We start from the raw sequence: 17988 nt of genomic DNA on the forward strand, positions 1-17988 counted from the left end.
TTAGGGACTATTTTACATCCATATCAAAAGGCATTCCTTATAATTACAGAATGTACTTTTTTGAAATAATAAACAATTCCTCCAATACACTTATTTTGTAATTTCCAATTGCAATATTTAATTGATCTGAAAAATCTCCCCTATAATGTTTTGCACGCGTCATCCCTAGATTTATCTGTTCGTAATCTCAATGAAGATATTCTGTATTGTCTCATAATTACAGAATGATGCTACTTGCATTAAAGAATGTTCATCACCCCTTTAATTTTTCAGATTTTATATGAAACATTTTTCCTTCAAATATAAAATTTCTAGGGAAAGAACATCCGCCCAATAGCAAGTTATATGGTGGTCAGAGCTGAATTATACAGAAACACCATTTAACGTGAGCGTTCAATGGGTAGGGGTCTTAGTGCATTGGGTTATTTTTTGTGCAGGTTAATTTGTCCTGGTTTCAGAGATGGCAAAACAAAAACAACCCAATTGAACGCAACGTAGTCTAGTAAGCTGCGTTTAATTCTAAAAATAGAATAAGACATTAAAAATAAATACAAAAAATAATAATACAAAAATTAGTATTTTTTATTTTATTTAATGATAAATTAAAATAAATTATAAAAATTTTATTTTATTCTTATTTTTTTATTTAAAAAATTTGAAAAAATAATAATAATAAAAAATATAATTATAAAAAATTAACAAAAATAATTAAAAAAATAAAAAATAAGTTGTGACTTCTCTATTTTTTTCTATCAAAATAAATATAAAATACACTAATTGTCTCCGAAAATAATGTCTCAATCCATAATTTATCTACCAAATATAACTGTTTCTAGTCCATGATCTATAGCCGTAGTGATGATCTTTCCCTTATAATAGGTGCACACAAGTTTGAAATTTGACTAAAGCCAATAATGGATGAAAACAGTGTGTATCTTGTGATATTATAATGCTAAAATTGAGAATTATCAAATCCATCTTAAATCTAAATAAAAAAATAACCTATCTAAATAATCGGATAAAGTACTAAATTGGTTCTCTATATTTGGACGTAATTCTATTTTAATCCTTAAAGTTTAAAGTGTCCTATTTAAATTCGAAAAAGTTTCATTTAACTTTAATATAGTCCTACCATAAAGTCAAAATTAAATAATTAACGGAATATCTTACGTGACAGCGGTGTAAGAACAAAATCGATAATATAGAGAACAAATACAAACTCCAAACGTATAAAATCAACAATAAATACATCAATACATTTATTTATCATTCTCCTTAGTTCCTAAAACTTGTATTTGTACTTTAAATTATCGACCTTTTTTCTTGTACTGCTGTCACGTAGAACATTCTATTAATTATTTAACTTTGAACTCAAAACTAAATGAAACTTTTTTTGATTCAAACAAGATATTTTAAACCTTAAGGATTAAAACAGAATTACACCAAAGATAACGAATCTTGTCGTGAATCACATAACCTTGTGGAAATTTCACACGCCGGTAGGTGGTTGCATAGGATGAAGCGAATACACCCAAAATGGGCCACCGGAGTGGCTTGACTGGGTTGCTTAAATAGCTAAAGCGTAAATTATACGTAGGCCGTGATTAAAAAAAAAATAAAAAATGAGTAGCACGGTAAAGCAAAAGAAGGGCAACCTAGTATATTTGTAACAAAAATTATGAAAGAACATGACCATATCCTAATAATTAGGGTAACTCACATTTCAATCTGACTACGATACAACAGACAGTTAGTAACGAAACATATACAAAGAATGTTATCAAATTGATTCAACGGCTTTGGTTGGAAACTTCATGCATGCTACTGCTCTGTTATCAAATTGGCACTGTTAAATAAAGCCTCTTCCAACTCCAAATGGGAAAAGAATACCAGATGTCATCAGAGTTAATTTGAATACGAAAACCCCGTTCCAAAGGATTTCATGGTAATAGCAAACTCCCTCGGTCAATCAGATTCATTAACTACCATTTACCTGGGAAGCTCATTTGTTAAACCTTGCCCTATATTGATTGAGAGAAACATACTCGACTGTAACTGTTCGGCCGTCGAAGAGACGTCCATGTAAACAATGTGCCACTGAGCAACATGCTTCAGTCCTTCCAAACTCAACAAGAACAGAACCTTGTTCAAATACACTGTCGTGAATATCATCTTCCTCATCACGTTTGGGAGAGCTTTCCTGAACCACACATACACTGTTGTTTGGATCAACAATGCTAGCCACAGTCTTCGTTTCGGCCTCTGAACCAGTATTGTTAGCAACCATATTATCAAGTGATTTTGGTCCATCTTCCAGTGTGTCCAGGTAACCGGCACATTCTTGAGTATTACTACTGGGTATGCTCTTCTTCCCTGTATCCTTTGTTGTTACATCACTTTCACACTGTTCTAGACATGATTTATAATCAAAAGCATCATCATTTAAACCAACATTGCGATTGTCATCAACTTTATCTTCCAGCTCTTTCTCATAATAGGAGTCCATTCCACTTGATTCTTTGGACTCAAGTAAAGTCGCCCTTTCAGAAAAGCTAGGTTCTTCGTCATTAGTATTGCACATTCTGTCTTCCAAAGCTTCTTCAAAGTCCACTTTGTTTTTAACTTCAGATTCTGATTTAGGTTCGGAGTTCATCTCACCGGTGTGCTTGACAACATTAAGGGATTTAATAGTCCCAAATCTGCAAAATAATTACTTGATACGGTAAATGTTTATAACCCCTTTAACATTATGAGCAATTCCAGAGTACAAAAAAAAACAATGTGAAGTTCTTAAAAGACCTTGCACATTCCAATCGCACATCCTCCAAAATTTCTTCAACTGCCATGCCCGGAAGAGATGAAATGGACTCCATTGCAAACTAATCATAATGCACATGCAGTATAAGAACGCAATCATCAAAATATCGAATATAACTTGAGGTATATTCTTATACACAACACTGAAAGTTTCTAATTTAATTTTTACACAATCACTTTAAATTGCCAATGAAATATCATGAGTATAGTGTACAGTTACTATAGGCACGGAATAAATTGAAAATAATTATCCCCCATATGCATACTTTTTGACCCCATATGTACAGAAACAAAATTACAATTGAATCAGTTAAGGACCGACTATGCATACTTCTTGTCCCCCATATGTAACACTCATTTTCAATTTGGCTCCAATACTCATACTTGTTAATAACTACTGTAAGTGTTATAAAAGCAATATTTGATATTGCACCCCATTCTTCTGATCAAAAGTCAAATTTAACCACTAGAAAATTGGGACTCGGGCTTTACAACACATCAAGTAAGGATTGAAGTCATATCATGCAAATCAATCCCATCTACACACAAAAAATTGTAATACAGCCTAAGAGATTGTGGATGTGTGGGGTGTCAATTCTGTTAATGGATCCCTAACGGCAGGACAACATTTAGTCAATTTTGAAATGTTAGAGACTTAAATAGGACGATTGAAACGTTAGGAACAACTTTGGGACTTACCCCAAACGTTGGAGACAAAAACGATACTTTACTCTTTTTTTTATTCTTTAGCAGCGCATTTTAAAAAGTATAGCTAAAAAAAGGATTACCAAAATGTAAAAAAAATTATGACTTTAATTTTAATAACACTTGCATAGCCACCATAAACATAAACATACTAGAATTTGGATTTGGATCTTCTAAAGTTTGAATTTCACTTTAGAGAGTAAAGTGTGATCTCTCACCATTTATTTCATAGGTGGGACCAAGAATAAATATGAAAGAGAAATCATTTAAGGGTAGAAAATCACACTTTACTCTCTAAAGTAAAATTCAAACTTTAGAAGATCCAAATCCATATATATATATATATATATATATATATATATATATATATATATATATATATATATATATGTTAGTGTAAAATTTTAAAGTTAATATCTACAATGTATATATAGTGTGATTTTTAAAATGTGGTGTAACTCTGCCAACATTCAGGTTGTGTCACGTTAAGTGTCCATTAAAGTAGTATGGTTTGCATTGAAGCTAACAAAGACACTTAAATTTAAGGAACTGGGAAATTGAGTACTCAAATTATATAAAAATAAAATAACTTCAGGAAAACTAAATAAAAAATTTCATACCACATTTTTAATCTTTAAAACTTGTGTTGGCTTTCTAAGCAGTGGCTTTGCATGCTCTGGAATGATATAAGATGGTAGCTTCCCGCCATTTTCCTATATCATTTTCATCTTAGTGAACATTCATCTCAGTCGTTTCAAAGAGGAAGGATATAATTCAAAGGCAATTTCTGAATCACATCAAAGAATTCGAAATAGGCAATAGGATGAGTGAGGAAATTACCATGGCCAACGCATCAGGCATAGCCTGAACAACTGTTAGCACTTCACCTCCTAGTTTCATACCATTCAGACCCGCACATGCTTTGATGGTAACAGAGTGATCCACGTACTAACAGTTTGTACAAACAAATTATCAATTCATGAAAAAAGACATTATAGAATGGGGAGTGGGGGGAGTGCCTCATCAAAACAAATCTAAACAACAAAATGAGGTTGGCTCCAGATGAGATGTTATATATATGAGGAGAAAGAACAATTGGCTTTGGATGAACTCAAACTGATAAGTCAATTAATGAAAAAGAGCACCATATGATACCAAAAATCATAAAACTTATGCGAACTGCCAAGTTTGTGTATATACAGCTAAAACTTCAACCAAACGGCTTTGTGATTGGCTTTATGGATGTAACGCAAAAGCAAATAAGTATAAAAAAAGATTTACATGAATAGTTTCTCAAAAGGACAGTTTTATTGACTAGGGGAACAAGAATCTTCAAAGAGGCAAAGAGCCAACCACATCAGAAGTAGAATAAGAACTCTGTCTATAGGACAACCACCATTGCACAAAAATAAGACAAAACTAGTAAATAAAAAAGAAAATCAATGCACCCTTACCTCGAGAAAGGCGTGTGATCCAATGTTGTCCCCGGTCTCAAAGTGGTAAGCCTTCAAAGATCCAAATGCACCAGCAATCTCCATAAGCTAGACAATAATAGATAATAGAGTTTGAGAATTCAGAGAGAGAGAATTGGAGAAATCAGAATTTTTTCTTATTGAAGTACTCAAGCAGTACTTATATACGTAAGTGAAGAGAGTGTTCAGCACACTAGTTGAAGGGGGTAGAAGGGTCTTTACACTAGTTCGGGGCCGTTAGGGAATCTATCCTGGCTGGCAATTCCTATAACTACTCTAACAGCTTCTAGACTCTTCCAGATTCTTTACTCAGCTCACTCTATTATGTCCCCTGAAATGGGGTTTTTGTAACATCAAAATTCTATTACAAGTAGCTTTTCTCTCAAACTCAGGAATTTAGCTTTAGAGACTTCCTTGGTCAACAAGTTGCTCAGTTCTGAGAATATGAGCAACCAATAATTTTCCTTCCATAACCCTTTCTCTTCCCAAGAAGAGATTCAACTCCATATGTTTCATTCTATTATATAACTGGGTTGTGAGCTAGCATTATGGCGCTCAAGTTGTCACAGTTCACCACTGATCTTGAAGTAGGAACCCTCACAATTCAGTGAGCAAAGTTTGAACCCGATGAGGTCTACCATACTTCTATATTCTGTCTCCATACTTGAACGATCAACAGTAGGCTGTTTTCTGGACCACCGGAAAATGAGGTTAGGTATTAGGTAGACACAGGCTCCTGATACGGACCACCGGTCATCCAAATCTGCAGTCCAGCAAACATCACAGTACCCTCGCATATTCAAGTTCCATGGTTTAGGGGCTGGCATGAGCAGAACTCCAAGCTCTCCTGGGTGGCAGCAAGGTACTGCAGAATTCTTTTCACTAAAGGGGAAAAGGTTCCCGAGTAATCTAGGGCAACTCTTTGTAGAAAACCCTTGGAAACAAGGCGTTGCTTAAGTTTGTCGACGCCATCTGGGATTCTGTGTTCTATTTCACTTGAAATACCCACTTGCAGCCAATCGCAGTGCAGTTTGGAGGAAGAGCTAGGAGTTGAGGACAGTCTCAATGAGATGCCTAGATTCCTTTCCACTATGCCATTAAGATGATGCATGTGTGGGTAGATCAACCTGTGATTGATGCCCTCTTTTCTAAAATAGGTAGACAACAATCTATATTCCCATCCCCAAACTGATTGGATACCTTTGATTTTCTTCCCAAACTGCAACTCAGCAGCCTCCTTAAAACTGCACGAAGGCAGGGAAAGCTACAGATTTGGTTTTCAAAAAAGAAGTCCATGTGAATCTAGAGTGAGCATTTATAAAGGCTATGTAGTATTTGTAGCCATTATTTGAGATAACAGGGGAAGGACCTCAAAGATCAGTGCAGATGAGTTCTAAGGGAGTATTGTAATCTGTAAAGGACAAGGAAGACGGAATACGATGTGCTTTGCAAAGACAGAAAGCAGAGCAAGTATCAGAAACATTTGTATAAACATGGAATTTTATAATTTTTCAATATATGGCAAACTAAATTTTGAGAAGCATGCACCAGCCTATGCAGCCAAAGACAAATTATTTGAATATGCAACAGATTATAATACATGAAATCATGCTGCTTTTGGTAATCTAAAATTATTGAATCATGAAATTGTTGCTGGTGTTGCAGCTTAAAGTTTGCAAATCTATATAGGTCTTCCTTTCCAATCTTGCCATGGAGCATTACATCCCTAGTGGCCTGTGATTTAACCAAGCAGTTATAAGGCCAGAATTTGAAGAAACGATGATTGTACAAAGTGAATTTACTAACACTAATTAGATTTTTAGTGATTTGTGGTACATGTAACATTCAATTTAAGTGAATATTTAGGTGTGCAAACACTAGAATTTCCAATCTGGGAGATAGACAGAACTTGTCCATTACCAGCATGGAGGAGGTCAGGTCCAGGGTATGGGGATGCATGCATCAGATTGGGGGTATTCAGGAATAACATGAGATATGACTCTAGAATCAGGATATCAGGCCGAATCAGCAACTGACTCAAGTGAGCTATGGCAGCAGAGAAATGAGTAGGCCTAAGGAGAATTTATGTAGGAATGACTTGGAGAGAAGAAATGATTATGCAATTGCATGATTTAGATATGATGCATGGTTATGACGTGGCAAGTAATTAGTGTAATGCGATGTGTAGTTCCGTGTATAAGGAGCGGTGAACTTAAAATTTGCATAGGGTGGAGGTGGAAGGAGAGAAGGTTAGAAATCTTGATCTAACCCATGCCAGAAGTTAAAGCTAGAGTGGCGCAGCTAGCGGAATTTCCACTAGCTTGTCCACCACCGCATCCCTTGCCACCTCTACTAGTACTACGACTACCACATCCTCCTCTGGTGATTGATTGAGTTGCAACATGTGCTTGAAGGTCTGGAGTGGAGAACATTTTTTCATTTGCTTCAGTCCAAGCTTCATGAGTCATGAGGTATAGAGGTGTGAGGTGTGCTTCCACCTACGGAACAAAGTAAGGCTCAAATCTAGTGTTGATGGATGTAACAAACACATCATACTCAGATCTGAGTCCAGCAAGAATCACAGCTATGTGTTCTTGTTTATAAACACGACTTCCAACAGAGGTTAAAGCATTTACGAGAGCTCGAACTCGAAGAAGAAAATTCAACAGTTTAGATGTTTGTACAATAGTGCTCAACTCAGCTTTGAGTTGCTGGACGTGCACTCTTGTTTGTGACGCTAAATAGAGATCTAGTTTCTCCCAAATTGCCACGAAAATTCGCAATCAACCACCAGTGTGAGAAGACTCCGTTGTCGACATCATCCACATGAGAAGTGTTTGATCCATCTCTTCCAGAGTTCGTAGGAACTTGAGATGGAATTGTTGAGAGAATCTTCTGGCAAAGCAAATTTTGAAGACTAAATAGCACACTGATTGATGAAGCTGGAGTGACAATTGCTCTTAATCGCAGAGAGAACTTCGCACCGATTATAAAGTCAGAGAGACAGATTGGGAAGAGGAGGCAGAGGCGGAGGAGGAGGATCAACCAACACTAGCAGGTTCATCAGCGGAGGTGATGGAGGAGGATCCATGCTTTTGCAATCAGCTCCTCTTGATTCCATAATAGTTTTCAGAGAATCTATTCTTATGAGAGAACCAAACCAGTACATATATTCATAAGTGAGGAGAGTGTTCAGCACACTTGTTGAAGAGGGTAGAAGGGTCTTTACATACTTAAGTTAGGGGCTGTTAGGGAATCTATCCTAGCTGGCAATTCCTATAACTGCTCTAACAGCTTCTAAACTCTTCTGGATTCTTCACTCAGCTCACTCTATTAATAGATATAAATAAAACAAGTCTTAGTCACAACTGACAAGAACCAAAAAGTAAGCAGATTGGGTTACTACAAGGTGTACAAACCATAACCTTAACCTCTAAGGGTTAAAATATGAAAAAGAAACAAGATTTTCCTTTCCAACTACTTACCATCTCTGAAGAAACATGACTTGAAATTCCACCTACGAAGATCTGCAAGAATACCAAGGGAAAAAAAAGAGATCACAGTCACTAGACGAACTATTGACTGACAAAATGCAGCAGAGCACACATAGGTAATAAAAATTAATTCAAAAAAGGTACAAGGAATAAAAAATATGAATGGATGCATGTCCAAATTTAAAGTCAAAAGCCGGAATTAACTTGTGATGGCTAAGTCAATCAAGTCAGATTTGAACCTAGGCTAAAATGTAATGATATTTGTGGTAAACCAAGAAATTTTCTGGAACATAAAATCAGTTCTATATTAGATTGTTTTGTATGTGCACCTTGTTGGGTGAATCAATCACTACATCACTTGTTGCGAAAGCAGTATCATCTGATCTCTCTGGTTCACCAGTCTGCATGAAAATAGCAATTGTCTGAAAACCTGCTACACGGATGATAACCACAATATACCTTAGAATTGCAAAGCACTGCCACAGCATTAGAAGTAACAAAGACTAATAGAATTAAAATCCCTAAACAAAAGTAACTTAACAAACAAAGAATTATATACAGAAAAGATTTGCCATCAAATACAAGATCCCATCAACATCCTCTAACTAGATTAGAACCAACAAAAAGCCAAGAACTTTAATTTCATACTTCTGTCATTTATATTAAGCCTTTCTCAAGTTGCTTCATGTACACGTACAATCATTTTCCTATAAAACATAAAAACCACTTGTACAAAAAATGACTTCTGAGAGGCTAGAATACTATGCAGAAGTTCCCTGAGATTCACTGAGATCAGATGCTACTGGAAAAAGAACATGATAATTCCTTTGTTGTTTCTCGGCAATAAAGGACAGTGTTACCATGAACCAAACATTTAACACCATATATAGTTAAATTAGATACTATCAAACAATAGCACTTAGTGGAAACTAAAAATGCTCCCAACATTTCAATATCCCAATCTATAAGGACAAGGTGCACTGCACAACTGAGACACAGAACTGTGACCTTCTGAACCATCCAAACCAAAAGGATCTCATTCTTTTGGCATAAGCATACACTACAACTCCTGTTGTAGAACATACTTTCTCTGCCATCATACCAAATCATCTTGTGAGCATAAGAAAAATGAATAGAATAACTCTCAGACAAAATCACCCTTCAGAGAAGTTACAAAGCAATATATTGCATCACAACGGATGCCATGCAAGGAAGAAAGACTAGAGGAATTTTTAGGAAGCTATCATTTTCTTAAGAGCATATCATAAATTTGTGGGGACAACTTACAAATTAACCATGCTTGAGTGGAGTCCTTATATAATGTCAAGTTAAAAGTTCCCATGCCGATAAAATATTAGATAAAGCGGAAGCAGAAATTGAACCTAATGCACCTCATCAATTTTCTTTCCTCAGGAAAGCTGATCTTCATTAACTTAATTAAGGATGACATGTCAGCATACAACACGGAAGAAATGTAGAAACTCGGTTAAAGCAGACACCGTAACCAAAAGTGGCATATGAAACACAAATAACTTGCAGCCCATAGCACTTACATGCTGAACTCGATATAACAAACAAAGCATCAGATCATAAATAGCATTCTCAGAGCAGCCTAAAACAATAACCATGAAACATTGGCCAGCTAAATCCTGGTAATGCATCAAACTTGTCAATACACCAGGAAGTCTTCTTAACTAGGAGTCTGCTTCGTCACCATCCAGAATGTGTATTACGGTATACCCCATATAAACATCCTATTTAAAAGATTCCAATACTAACGTCAGAAAATATCTCATAAAATGTAACAAGAAGATCACACTCTTGAAGCTACAGACAGTTTCTAGCATTTGGTTATGCATTATGAACTCATTTTCAAACTTAAAAGTCCACAAAACCTATGGCCAAATATATAAGAAATCAAAATTATACATTCATAAAGACATCCTTACAAGTATACCACTGGGGACTAAATTTGAGCCCTCAAAGCTAAATAAGGTTGAGAGTTGAGACTTAAATTGTCAAGGGTGAACACAAGACAAATTCAAAAGGTTAAGCCTTCGAAGATGGACTAGTATCTTCTGACCGTGATTCTTTCAAGCGTTTGATGTATGACTGTTAGTTTAAATACATTGTTCTTAGGTTCTACAAACAATTTATTTAGAATTCTGATACCAAATTGCTTCATTCACAACCAAAGTAGTAGTATCGCACATCTCGATTCATTTTTATTAGTATCTCAGTGAGCAAAAACAGTCTGATAGGAAGATTGGGGTTTCTTACTTTAAATGATTGCTAACAGCAAAAATAATAACATATTGTCCAGTAAAGCATCATCAGTAAAACTGACAAACAGACTTTTGAACTTTTTCATCTAGAGCTTCTTTGTGTACCTCTGCCTCTAGTTAGTGGGTTATTGTCTGTCTAATCAACTTTCCTGATTAGGGCTCAATCAGACAGGCCTCCGACCCTATCTGATCTGCCTCTAACAAAGGCTGAAGGGCCTCTCCCATTGAATACCAACTCATAACCAAGCATTGTTAATGTCACAGTGTCCCCTTCATGATTAGCCACCGAGCAGTATTTATTCACCAGATCTGCAGACTGCCCACTACAAATCCTTTACGTCTTGATCACCAAGGCGCATCGAATCTAAGCATATCCCATTTACAAGTACCAGTCAGAAAAGTTGCAGCTGAGCCTCCTTGTCAGTATCACGACTTTATATCAATTACCAATGAAACTTACGTTCAGCTTGAGAGGTGCCTTTTGATCACAAATAACTCTTCAAGCTTCCTTCTTTTCATCCACTTGCTCAAATGCTATGAATCACAACTCCTATAATTTTTATCAATTTGCATAACACAATTAAAATACCTACATCTACCTATAATTCTACATCCTTTTCCAATTTTCACCTCTAAGTCATTGCAAGCATGTCTTGAACCTTCCAACCACATATTCCATTTACTTCTACTTCATTTTATACTGTCAAATCAAAACCATATAGCATGAAATTCTTGTCAAGGGGCTTCTAGCCGTAACTAGTTTATAATACATATCATCCCTTGAATCTCCAACTATGACTACTATTTGCAATATGTATTCATAAAGGCACTGACAGCTAATTCAATTTGTAATGGCTCATGGTGAAACCATTTAATTATAGCGATATAATTGTCATTCACGGCCCAACACAATTTCCTATCTTAGCTTTTTGACCGCATTATCCATATCCTGTATGACCCAAATATACACAACATGCCCTCCTTCCTTCACACCCAACCAGAGGCTAGGACCTCTTTTAGGTCAATGAAAATTGTAAACTTTGTTTAGATCTTTTCATTTCATCTAAGATACTCTATATGGACAAGAAAATATATAATACCAAACCCAAACTTAATTCTCACAGTAAACTTGCAGCCTAGATCAAGTATACGCAAAAATCAAGATGAGCAATTTTTACATGCCCAGTAGGCCAGTAACCTATTTCTTATTGACAGAAAATAGGCTCAGAAATCGAGTAATAGGACAATAAAGATTGAAGAGGAAACTTGCAAATTCATCAAACTGCATATTTTTAAAACCCATAGGGATTTGCTGCTTGTATAAGGAATGTATAAAGGGAAAACAGATAAACCCTAAGCACTTTGAGGTGCTCAGACCTTCAATGCTACCCCAATATTCTGTCTACCCATCCTATTGTCTACGCTCCCCTCTAACACTGCTGCCTAACAGAATAATTATTCTTCCACAAATTCACTCTCCTATCCTATCTCTTGCCACCTTGCCTAGCTAGTATGCTCACTAAGGATCCTATTTCCTTCAGCAGTCCTTTTCCTCACCTCACTAGTCCCATTCTTCACCCATTTGGCCAAGGCAAATTTAACCCTCGGAGTTTCGTCAGTCTCATAGACACAACACCAACAAAAGGATAATTTAAAAAAGGAGTTCCTGACTAGTCAGATAATGGGTGATTAACTGACTATACAAGATTAACATGAATATATGCAATAACCAATACAATTTCTACATCTCTTCAAATTTTTTTAGTATAAGTGTCTCCATTGCCATTATTATGATTGCAAGGCCTTCAAGTCCACAATAGGATTAAGGGTTAGTTTAGATTGACTTTTTAAAAAAGTACTTATCTTTTTTTTTCTTTTCTAAACAAAACTTTTTTTAATAGAGAAAAGCAAGTTCACATTTGGATAGACCTTTTAGAAAGAGTTTTCAAATATTAAAAACGTCCTTTACTTCTGCTTTTTTTAATAAAAGTACTTTTCTTAAAAGATGTATTCAAACGAGTTTAAAACTTAACAAAAGTACATTATTTTTTATTAAAAGTACTTTTTTCACTCAAATAAGTCGCTCCAAACTAACACTAACATTGTGATTTTTCTAATCTAATATATCCAAGACACACTAACTTGAAATCAAAATAGGTGGCACCAATATAATCAGAGATGGCTCATAACCTTCAAACAAATTAAATCATGAAATTTACAAAACCAGAAAATTTTGGACTATATCTCATAAGAATAGTAGAGCAGCATTCTGAAAGAAATCAACACAATGAATCTACGCTTCTTTAAATACACCCTAACTGATTAAAGTATATTTTGGTAACAAACAATGAAAAACTCATAAATTTTAAATAAAAGATACATTCAAGCAAAATGAAAAGTTACAATGTACTATCCAAGGAATCAAGGATTCTTAAATATCATATATGAGAAGTCATGAACTCATGAAATATGTCACGTTTCTTCCGTAGATCTTCAAGTTTGAGAAAAAGGAAAAGAAATAATGAGTTCCCAACTCTAGAACAAATTTGTTAATCTTACATATCATAAAAGGCAATGATTAAATAATTAAGAAGCTCGAACCTTTGGATACGAAATTCAGTTGTTATAACAGACTTTTCAATGAACTTCTAAAACATGTTTTTTAGTGTTCAATCTGGTTAACATCCAAATGTCAATGTTAACCATAAAAAATTCAATGACTTTGAAACAGAAACACAAAACTTTCTCAAAGAAATTCATGCTATGAATTTGGATCCTCCAAAATCCATTATCCATCATAGGTGTACACTGTACAATGCAGTTCTAACGAAATTAGCATCCCATGATTACCATACAATTTACATTCCTATAGAAAATTTCAGCAAATACATGAAAAAATAAATTAAGACAAATTATTGTGCAAATGTTCTACTTCCCTTATACATTGGATGAGTTTTTTCTTTTTTTTTTACATTAAGTCACCAAGATTAAACAAGTCATGTCCTAGTCACAAATTTCAAAAATTGGTCAACTCATAAGATTAACAAATCCTACTGATATAATGTAATTCAGCAATGTAATATTGAAGTTTCATTATTATCACAGCAAGATTAAGCAAACCTATTTTCAATAACGACCAGAAATTTGCCAACTTCCAACAGGTATACACAAACAAGTGAGCAACATAGGTGGTAATACAACTTTGAACTATACGAGTTTGCAGTTCTTTAAGAAAAATATACTAGACTTTGGTTGATAACATACTAGAACGTAAATATCAATTAAAAAATTCAAATTCAAGAAGATTAAAACACCATACATTTACCAAAACTAGCTAGTATATGAATATGAATAGGTATGCATATTGAAGAATAAGGTAAGGAAAAGATTTTCATTCTTACTGTAACTTCAACATAATCTTTGGGCCGTCTAATTTTCATGCTGCAGCCGAAAAGTGTACTACCATCAAAAGAAAGAGCACTTGAGGCATCCTCAGCCGTCAGGAACTCTACAACTGCTTGGCCTTTATCTTTATGCAACTGCAAGGAACAAATGCAAGAACAAACTCAAAACAACTGCTTCATTATGGGGGAGGGAGGGCATTAGTTTTCACGTTTTGCACTGTAAACTCACAATGCAGCTGATACATGGTTGGGCCTGCACGATATGATTAACACCTGAAGAGAGCAAGAGGTTATTGAAACTATCCATCACAGCTTTCTCAGTGACTGAAGTTGGTACATTCTCAAGATAAAGCCTTCTCATAGGTCGGGTAGCTTGTGTCAATTGGACAGGATCAATGTGGGCATTCTTCCCTATTGATACATCATTCAGAATCATTGCCAAAGGCTTGACAACAGTCGGATCAACAGAAGTAGCCAAAGCCATGCTCTGTATGTTTGATAACATGGCATGGTTTGATAACTGAAAACTAGAAGAAACAAAAGCTTGAGGAGAATTATCTGCCCCACCAGAGGTAAGATCCCATCCTGCCCGTTTCTTCTCTGTTGAATGCTTAGATGATGACGGAGTATTAGCAGCAGCTTCACTTTTCCTCTTCCTTGGTGAATAGCCACCAAGTCCACTTGTTGACGCACCATGCCGATGGTTATGACTACTTGAGCCGTTAGTTGATGCTCTATCTCTATAAACATCAGAATGCTTTTTCCTAGAGCTATCTTTCAGAGAAAGCATTGGCAACTCTTTCCGTTCTTCAACATGATAGGTATGTTTTGCTGACCTTGGTGAAAAGGATGGGGATCTTCTTCTTCTTTTGTTATCATGTTCTTGACTTCTTGATGGTCTCCTCTTTACTGTTGATTCTTCATGATGTGACACATTTTCCCGTCTTTGTTTCCTCTCTTGAATCCGTTGGTTATGATGTTTGCCAAGATCTTGTTTCACCATTGCATCCCTGTCAAGGGATTTATCATCTAGATGGTATTTTCTCTTGGCCTCTCTCTCATGTTTTGCTTTACCCTCTCCGTGCCTACCCTTATCCAAATCTCTATGATGCTTCTTTTCAGCTAATTTGTCAGAATCATTAATCAAATGTTTTCTTGATTTCTCCCTACCATTTCTACTTTTGTCGTGCTTTCTTTCAAAATGATACTCATTAATATTCTCAAAATCTCCAGTGTGGTCCTTTTTCTTTGTTTTCCTTTCAGATCTTGGTTTAATTGTTTCTGCATGTCTATCCTTATTAACCGAGTCTCTTTGATGCTTAATCCCATCTTCATAGTCATTTTTACTCAATCCTGCCATCTCTTTACCAGACTTTTCTTTAGTTATCTTGCCAGTTAAATCGTCTTCCTTTGCAACAGTGCTCTTAATGTTCTTTCTAGAAGTTGCATTTACTATTTCCTCAGAAACATGTTTTTGCCTGCTATAGGGTGGACTTCTATCATGTTTATAACTCATAGATTCAATATGATCAGGTATTTTCTTTGTAGAACTTCTTGGTGATTTATTCCATGCTTCCTTGAATGGGTCTTTCACATTTTCAAGCAATTCTTTGTTTCTTCTTCTATGCATAATCTCCTCAAAACTAAACGGCCTTGTACGGGCTGCACTCTCATCATCACAATTATTCATAGAAAATGTATTATTTTCTCCATTCTTCTCCTTTAAACGAACAGATCTGCTCATCATGTATGATGCAAATAAATTATAGAAGTAATGATCACGTTCCCTAAGTGAGTAATGAGAATAAGGGAAATGCCAACAGGCTAAAATCTTGAACCAAATTATACAATATCCTGAAAAACAAAAAGAAGTCATGATTATAATAAGAAATATTTTTATTTTTTATTTTTTATTTTTTATTAAAACAGCCACCTCATATATGCATCTGTTTGCAAATTTTGTTCAACTAAATGCCAGGCAGAAAATTCCATATGAAGCCATTAATAATTCATTGATCTCTTCCATGATTGTCACATGAAAAACATGACTTAAAAGAAGAATGCAAAATATAAAGTTGCTGCTTATATGGCTCTCATGTCTATGTTGTATTTAGTCAATTAAATTGACTGCTAAACTGACAACCAGGTAGCATAATGCTAATTTTATAAAATCAGAGAATCATCCAAAAGAAGGAAGATGCATAAAGACTTCGAGGGAAAGGGAGGAAAATCATATAAGATGCATGCTGAACCTGAGGGAAATCTTTTAACTAAAAAGAAAATTATTTTCACTACAACCTCGCACTTTGCATAAAGAAGGATTTATTAACAAAATTCTCAAAAAGAAGGTCCTCCTTCAAATTTTAAAATAGAGGGGAAAGAAGTTCACTCTACTGCTACCCAAGTAAGGTCCCCAAAGTTAAGAACGATCTCACCTCAAGTTTGAGCCATGTAAACAATAACAAAATAACAAAAAAAACTATAATTATGGGTCTCGATGTCTAATTACACTTCCAGAGTTCTAGTTTCTTTGTTAACGCATTTTTTCAAATCAAACTCTTACAAGCATATGTATAGTGATATGATACCAAAACAACTATGGGTACGAGTTACCAAATTCTTTAGAAGGAAGTGTATATAATTTCACACAAAGAAGAACACCAATTTTAACCTAAATCAAGTCTAAAGTGTTCATCATTTCATCATCTGAAAATAAAATAACACAAATATTCCAGTCCAAGAAACAAGAAGAAGAAGATTGATATTGCCAAATAGAAATGGGACTTTCAAAAACAAGAAAATTGATATAACCAAAAATGAATTATGGTTTGCAGCAACAAAATTGAACAAACAACAACAGAAACTGAATCATCCAAGACATGGTAGCAACAGCAGCAATATCAAATTGCAGCAGAAAGAAAAAAAATTAAATAAATAAATACCTTAGGCGCAGAAGCAGAAGGACAAAGGGTAAAGGCAGAGCAGAAGAGCAGGAAGAAAGTGTCGTCTCCGCCGATAGCCGCCGGCGGTAGAGAAGTTGGATGTGGCGGAAGACGTGATGGGCAGTCGGTTGCGAGACGAGAGAAGAGTGTGGGAGTGAGGACCGAATGAATAAAAAAATGACCGAGGAGGGATTCTGGGAACAGGGATAGGGTTTCGGGTGTGTAAAAGAAGGAAGAGAAAAAACCTCCCCGTCGGAATCAACTTGTTTAAAATAGAGAAAAAGACAAATAGGTCCACTATTTTTTTTTATATTTTTGTTTTTATGGTTAAAAAATAGAGTAATACCCCAAATTAGTCTCTAAAAAATTTTAGACCGCACACTTTAGTCCCCAAGAAATAAAAATATCCAAATCGATCCCCAACGTTAAATGCTGTTAGTCATTGGAGTTTCCGTCCGTCAAAAGATAATGTCCGCTGCTGAGGTGTAGCGTTAAGTTTTTCACGTGGCCATTAAGTGCCAGGTGGAGTGAAGAGGACAGTCAGTCCCTGTAGTCACAAACAGAACGACGCCGTTTTAGAGGCATGGAACGCTGCGTTTCCTGAGACTCCAAACCCTCATCTTCTTTTTACAAAGAATTGCCCTAACCCTCTCCACCGTCATCTCCCACCTCATATCCTACATCACCCTCAACACGCTCTCTAATCCATTTATTCTTCGTCGTTACTCTTTCATCCATGAACATAACGTCCGTTTGCTGCACCGTAACCGCCAAAGCATAGGAGCAAAATAGTGGGAAGGTTCGATTGTTAATCAAGCCTTAGTCGCGTTCACCAAGGTAACCCCCCGAAACCAAGAATGTAGTGCTTA

The 17988-nt window shown here is 35.5% G+C and overlaps 1 protein-coding gene across 1 annotated transcript; it reads right to left on the reverse strand.

Annotated features, from left to right (window-relative positions):
• Positions 1–1635: 1635 nt before the first annotated feature.
• On the reverse strand, positions 1636–17377 carry LOC112724332 (uncharacterized). The gene is made up of 10 exons (XM_025775408.3): positions 17120–17377; positions 14407–15913; positions 14175–14312; positions 8818–8889; positions 8480–8521; positions 4977–5063; positions 4363–4470; positions 4143–4235; positions 2800–2879; positions 1636–2699 (listed from the first exon to the last, which is right to left on the reverse strand). Exons 2-10 carry the CDS (start codon positions 15865–15867, stop codon positions 2003–2005), a joined length of 2778 nt encoding a protein of 925 aa, XP_025631193.2. The 5' UTR covers positions 15868–15913; positions 17120–17377; the 3' UTR covers positions 1636–2002.
• Between the last annotated feature and the right edge of the window lie 611 nt (positions 17378–17988).

This window comes from Arachis hypogaea, chromosome 2, assembly GCF_003086295.3.
Source record: "Arachis hypogaea cultivar Tifrunner chromosome 2, arahy.Tifrunner.gnm2.J5K5, whole genome shotgun sequence".
Taxonomy (NCBI): Eukaryota; Viridiplantae; Streptophyta; class Magnoliopsida; order Fabales; family Fabaceae; genus Arachis; species Arachis hypogaea.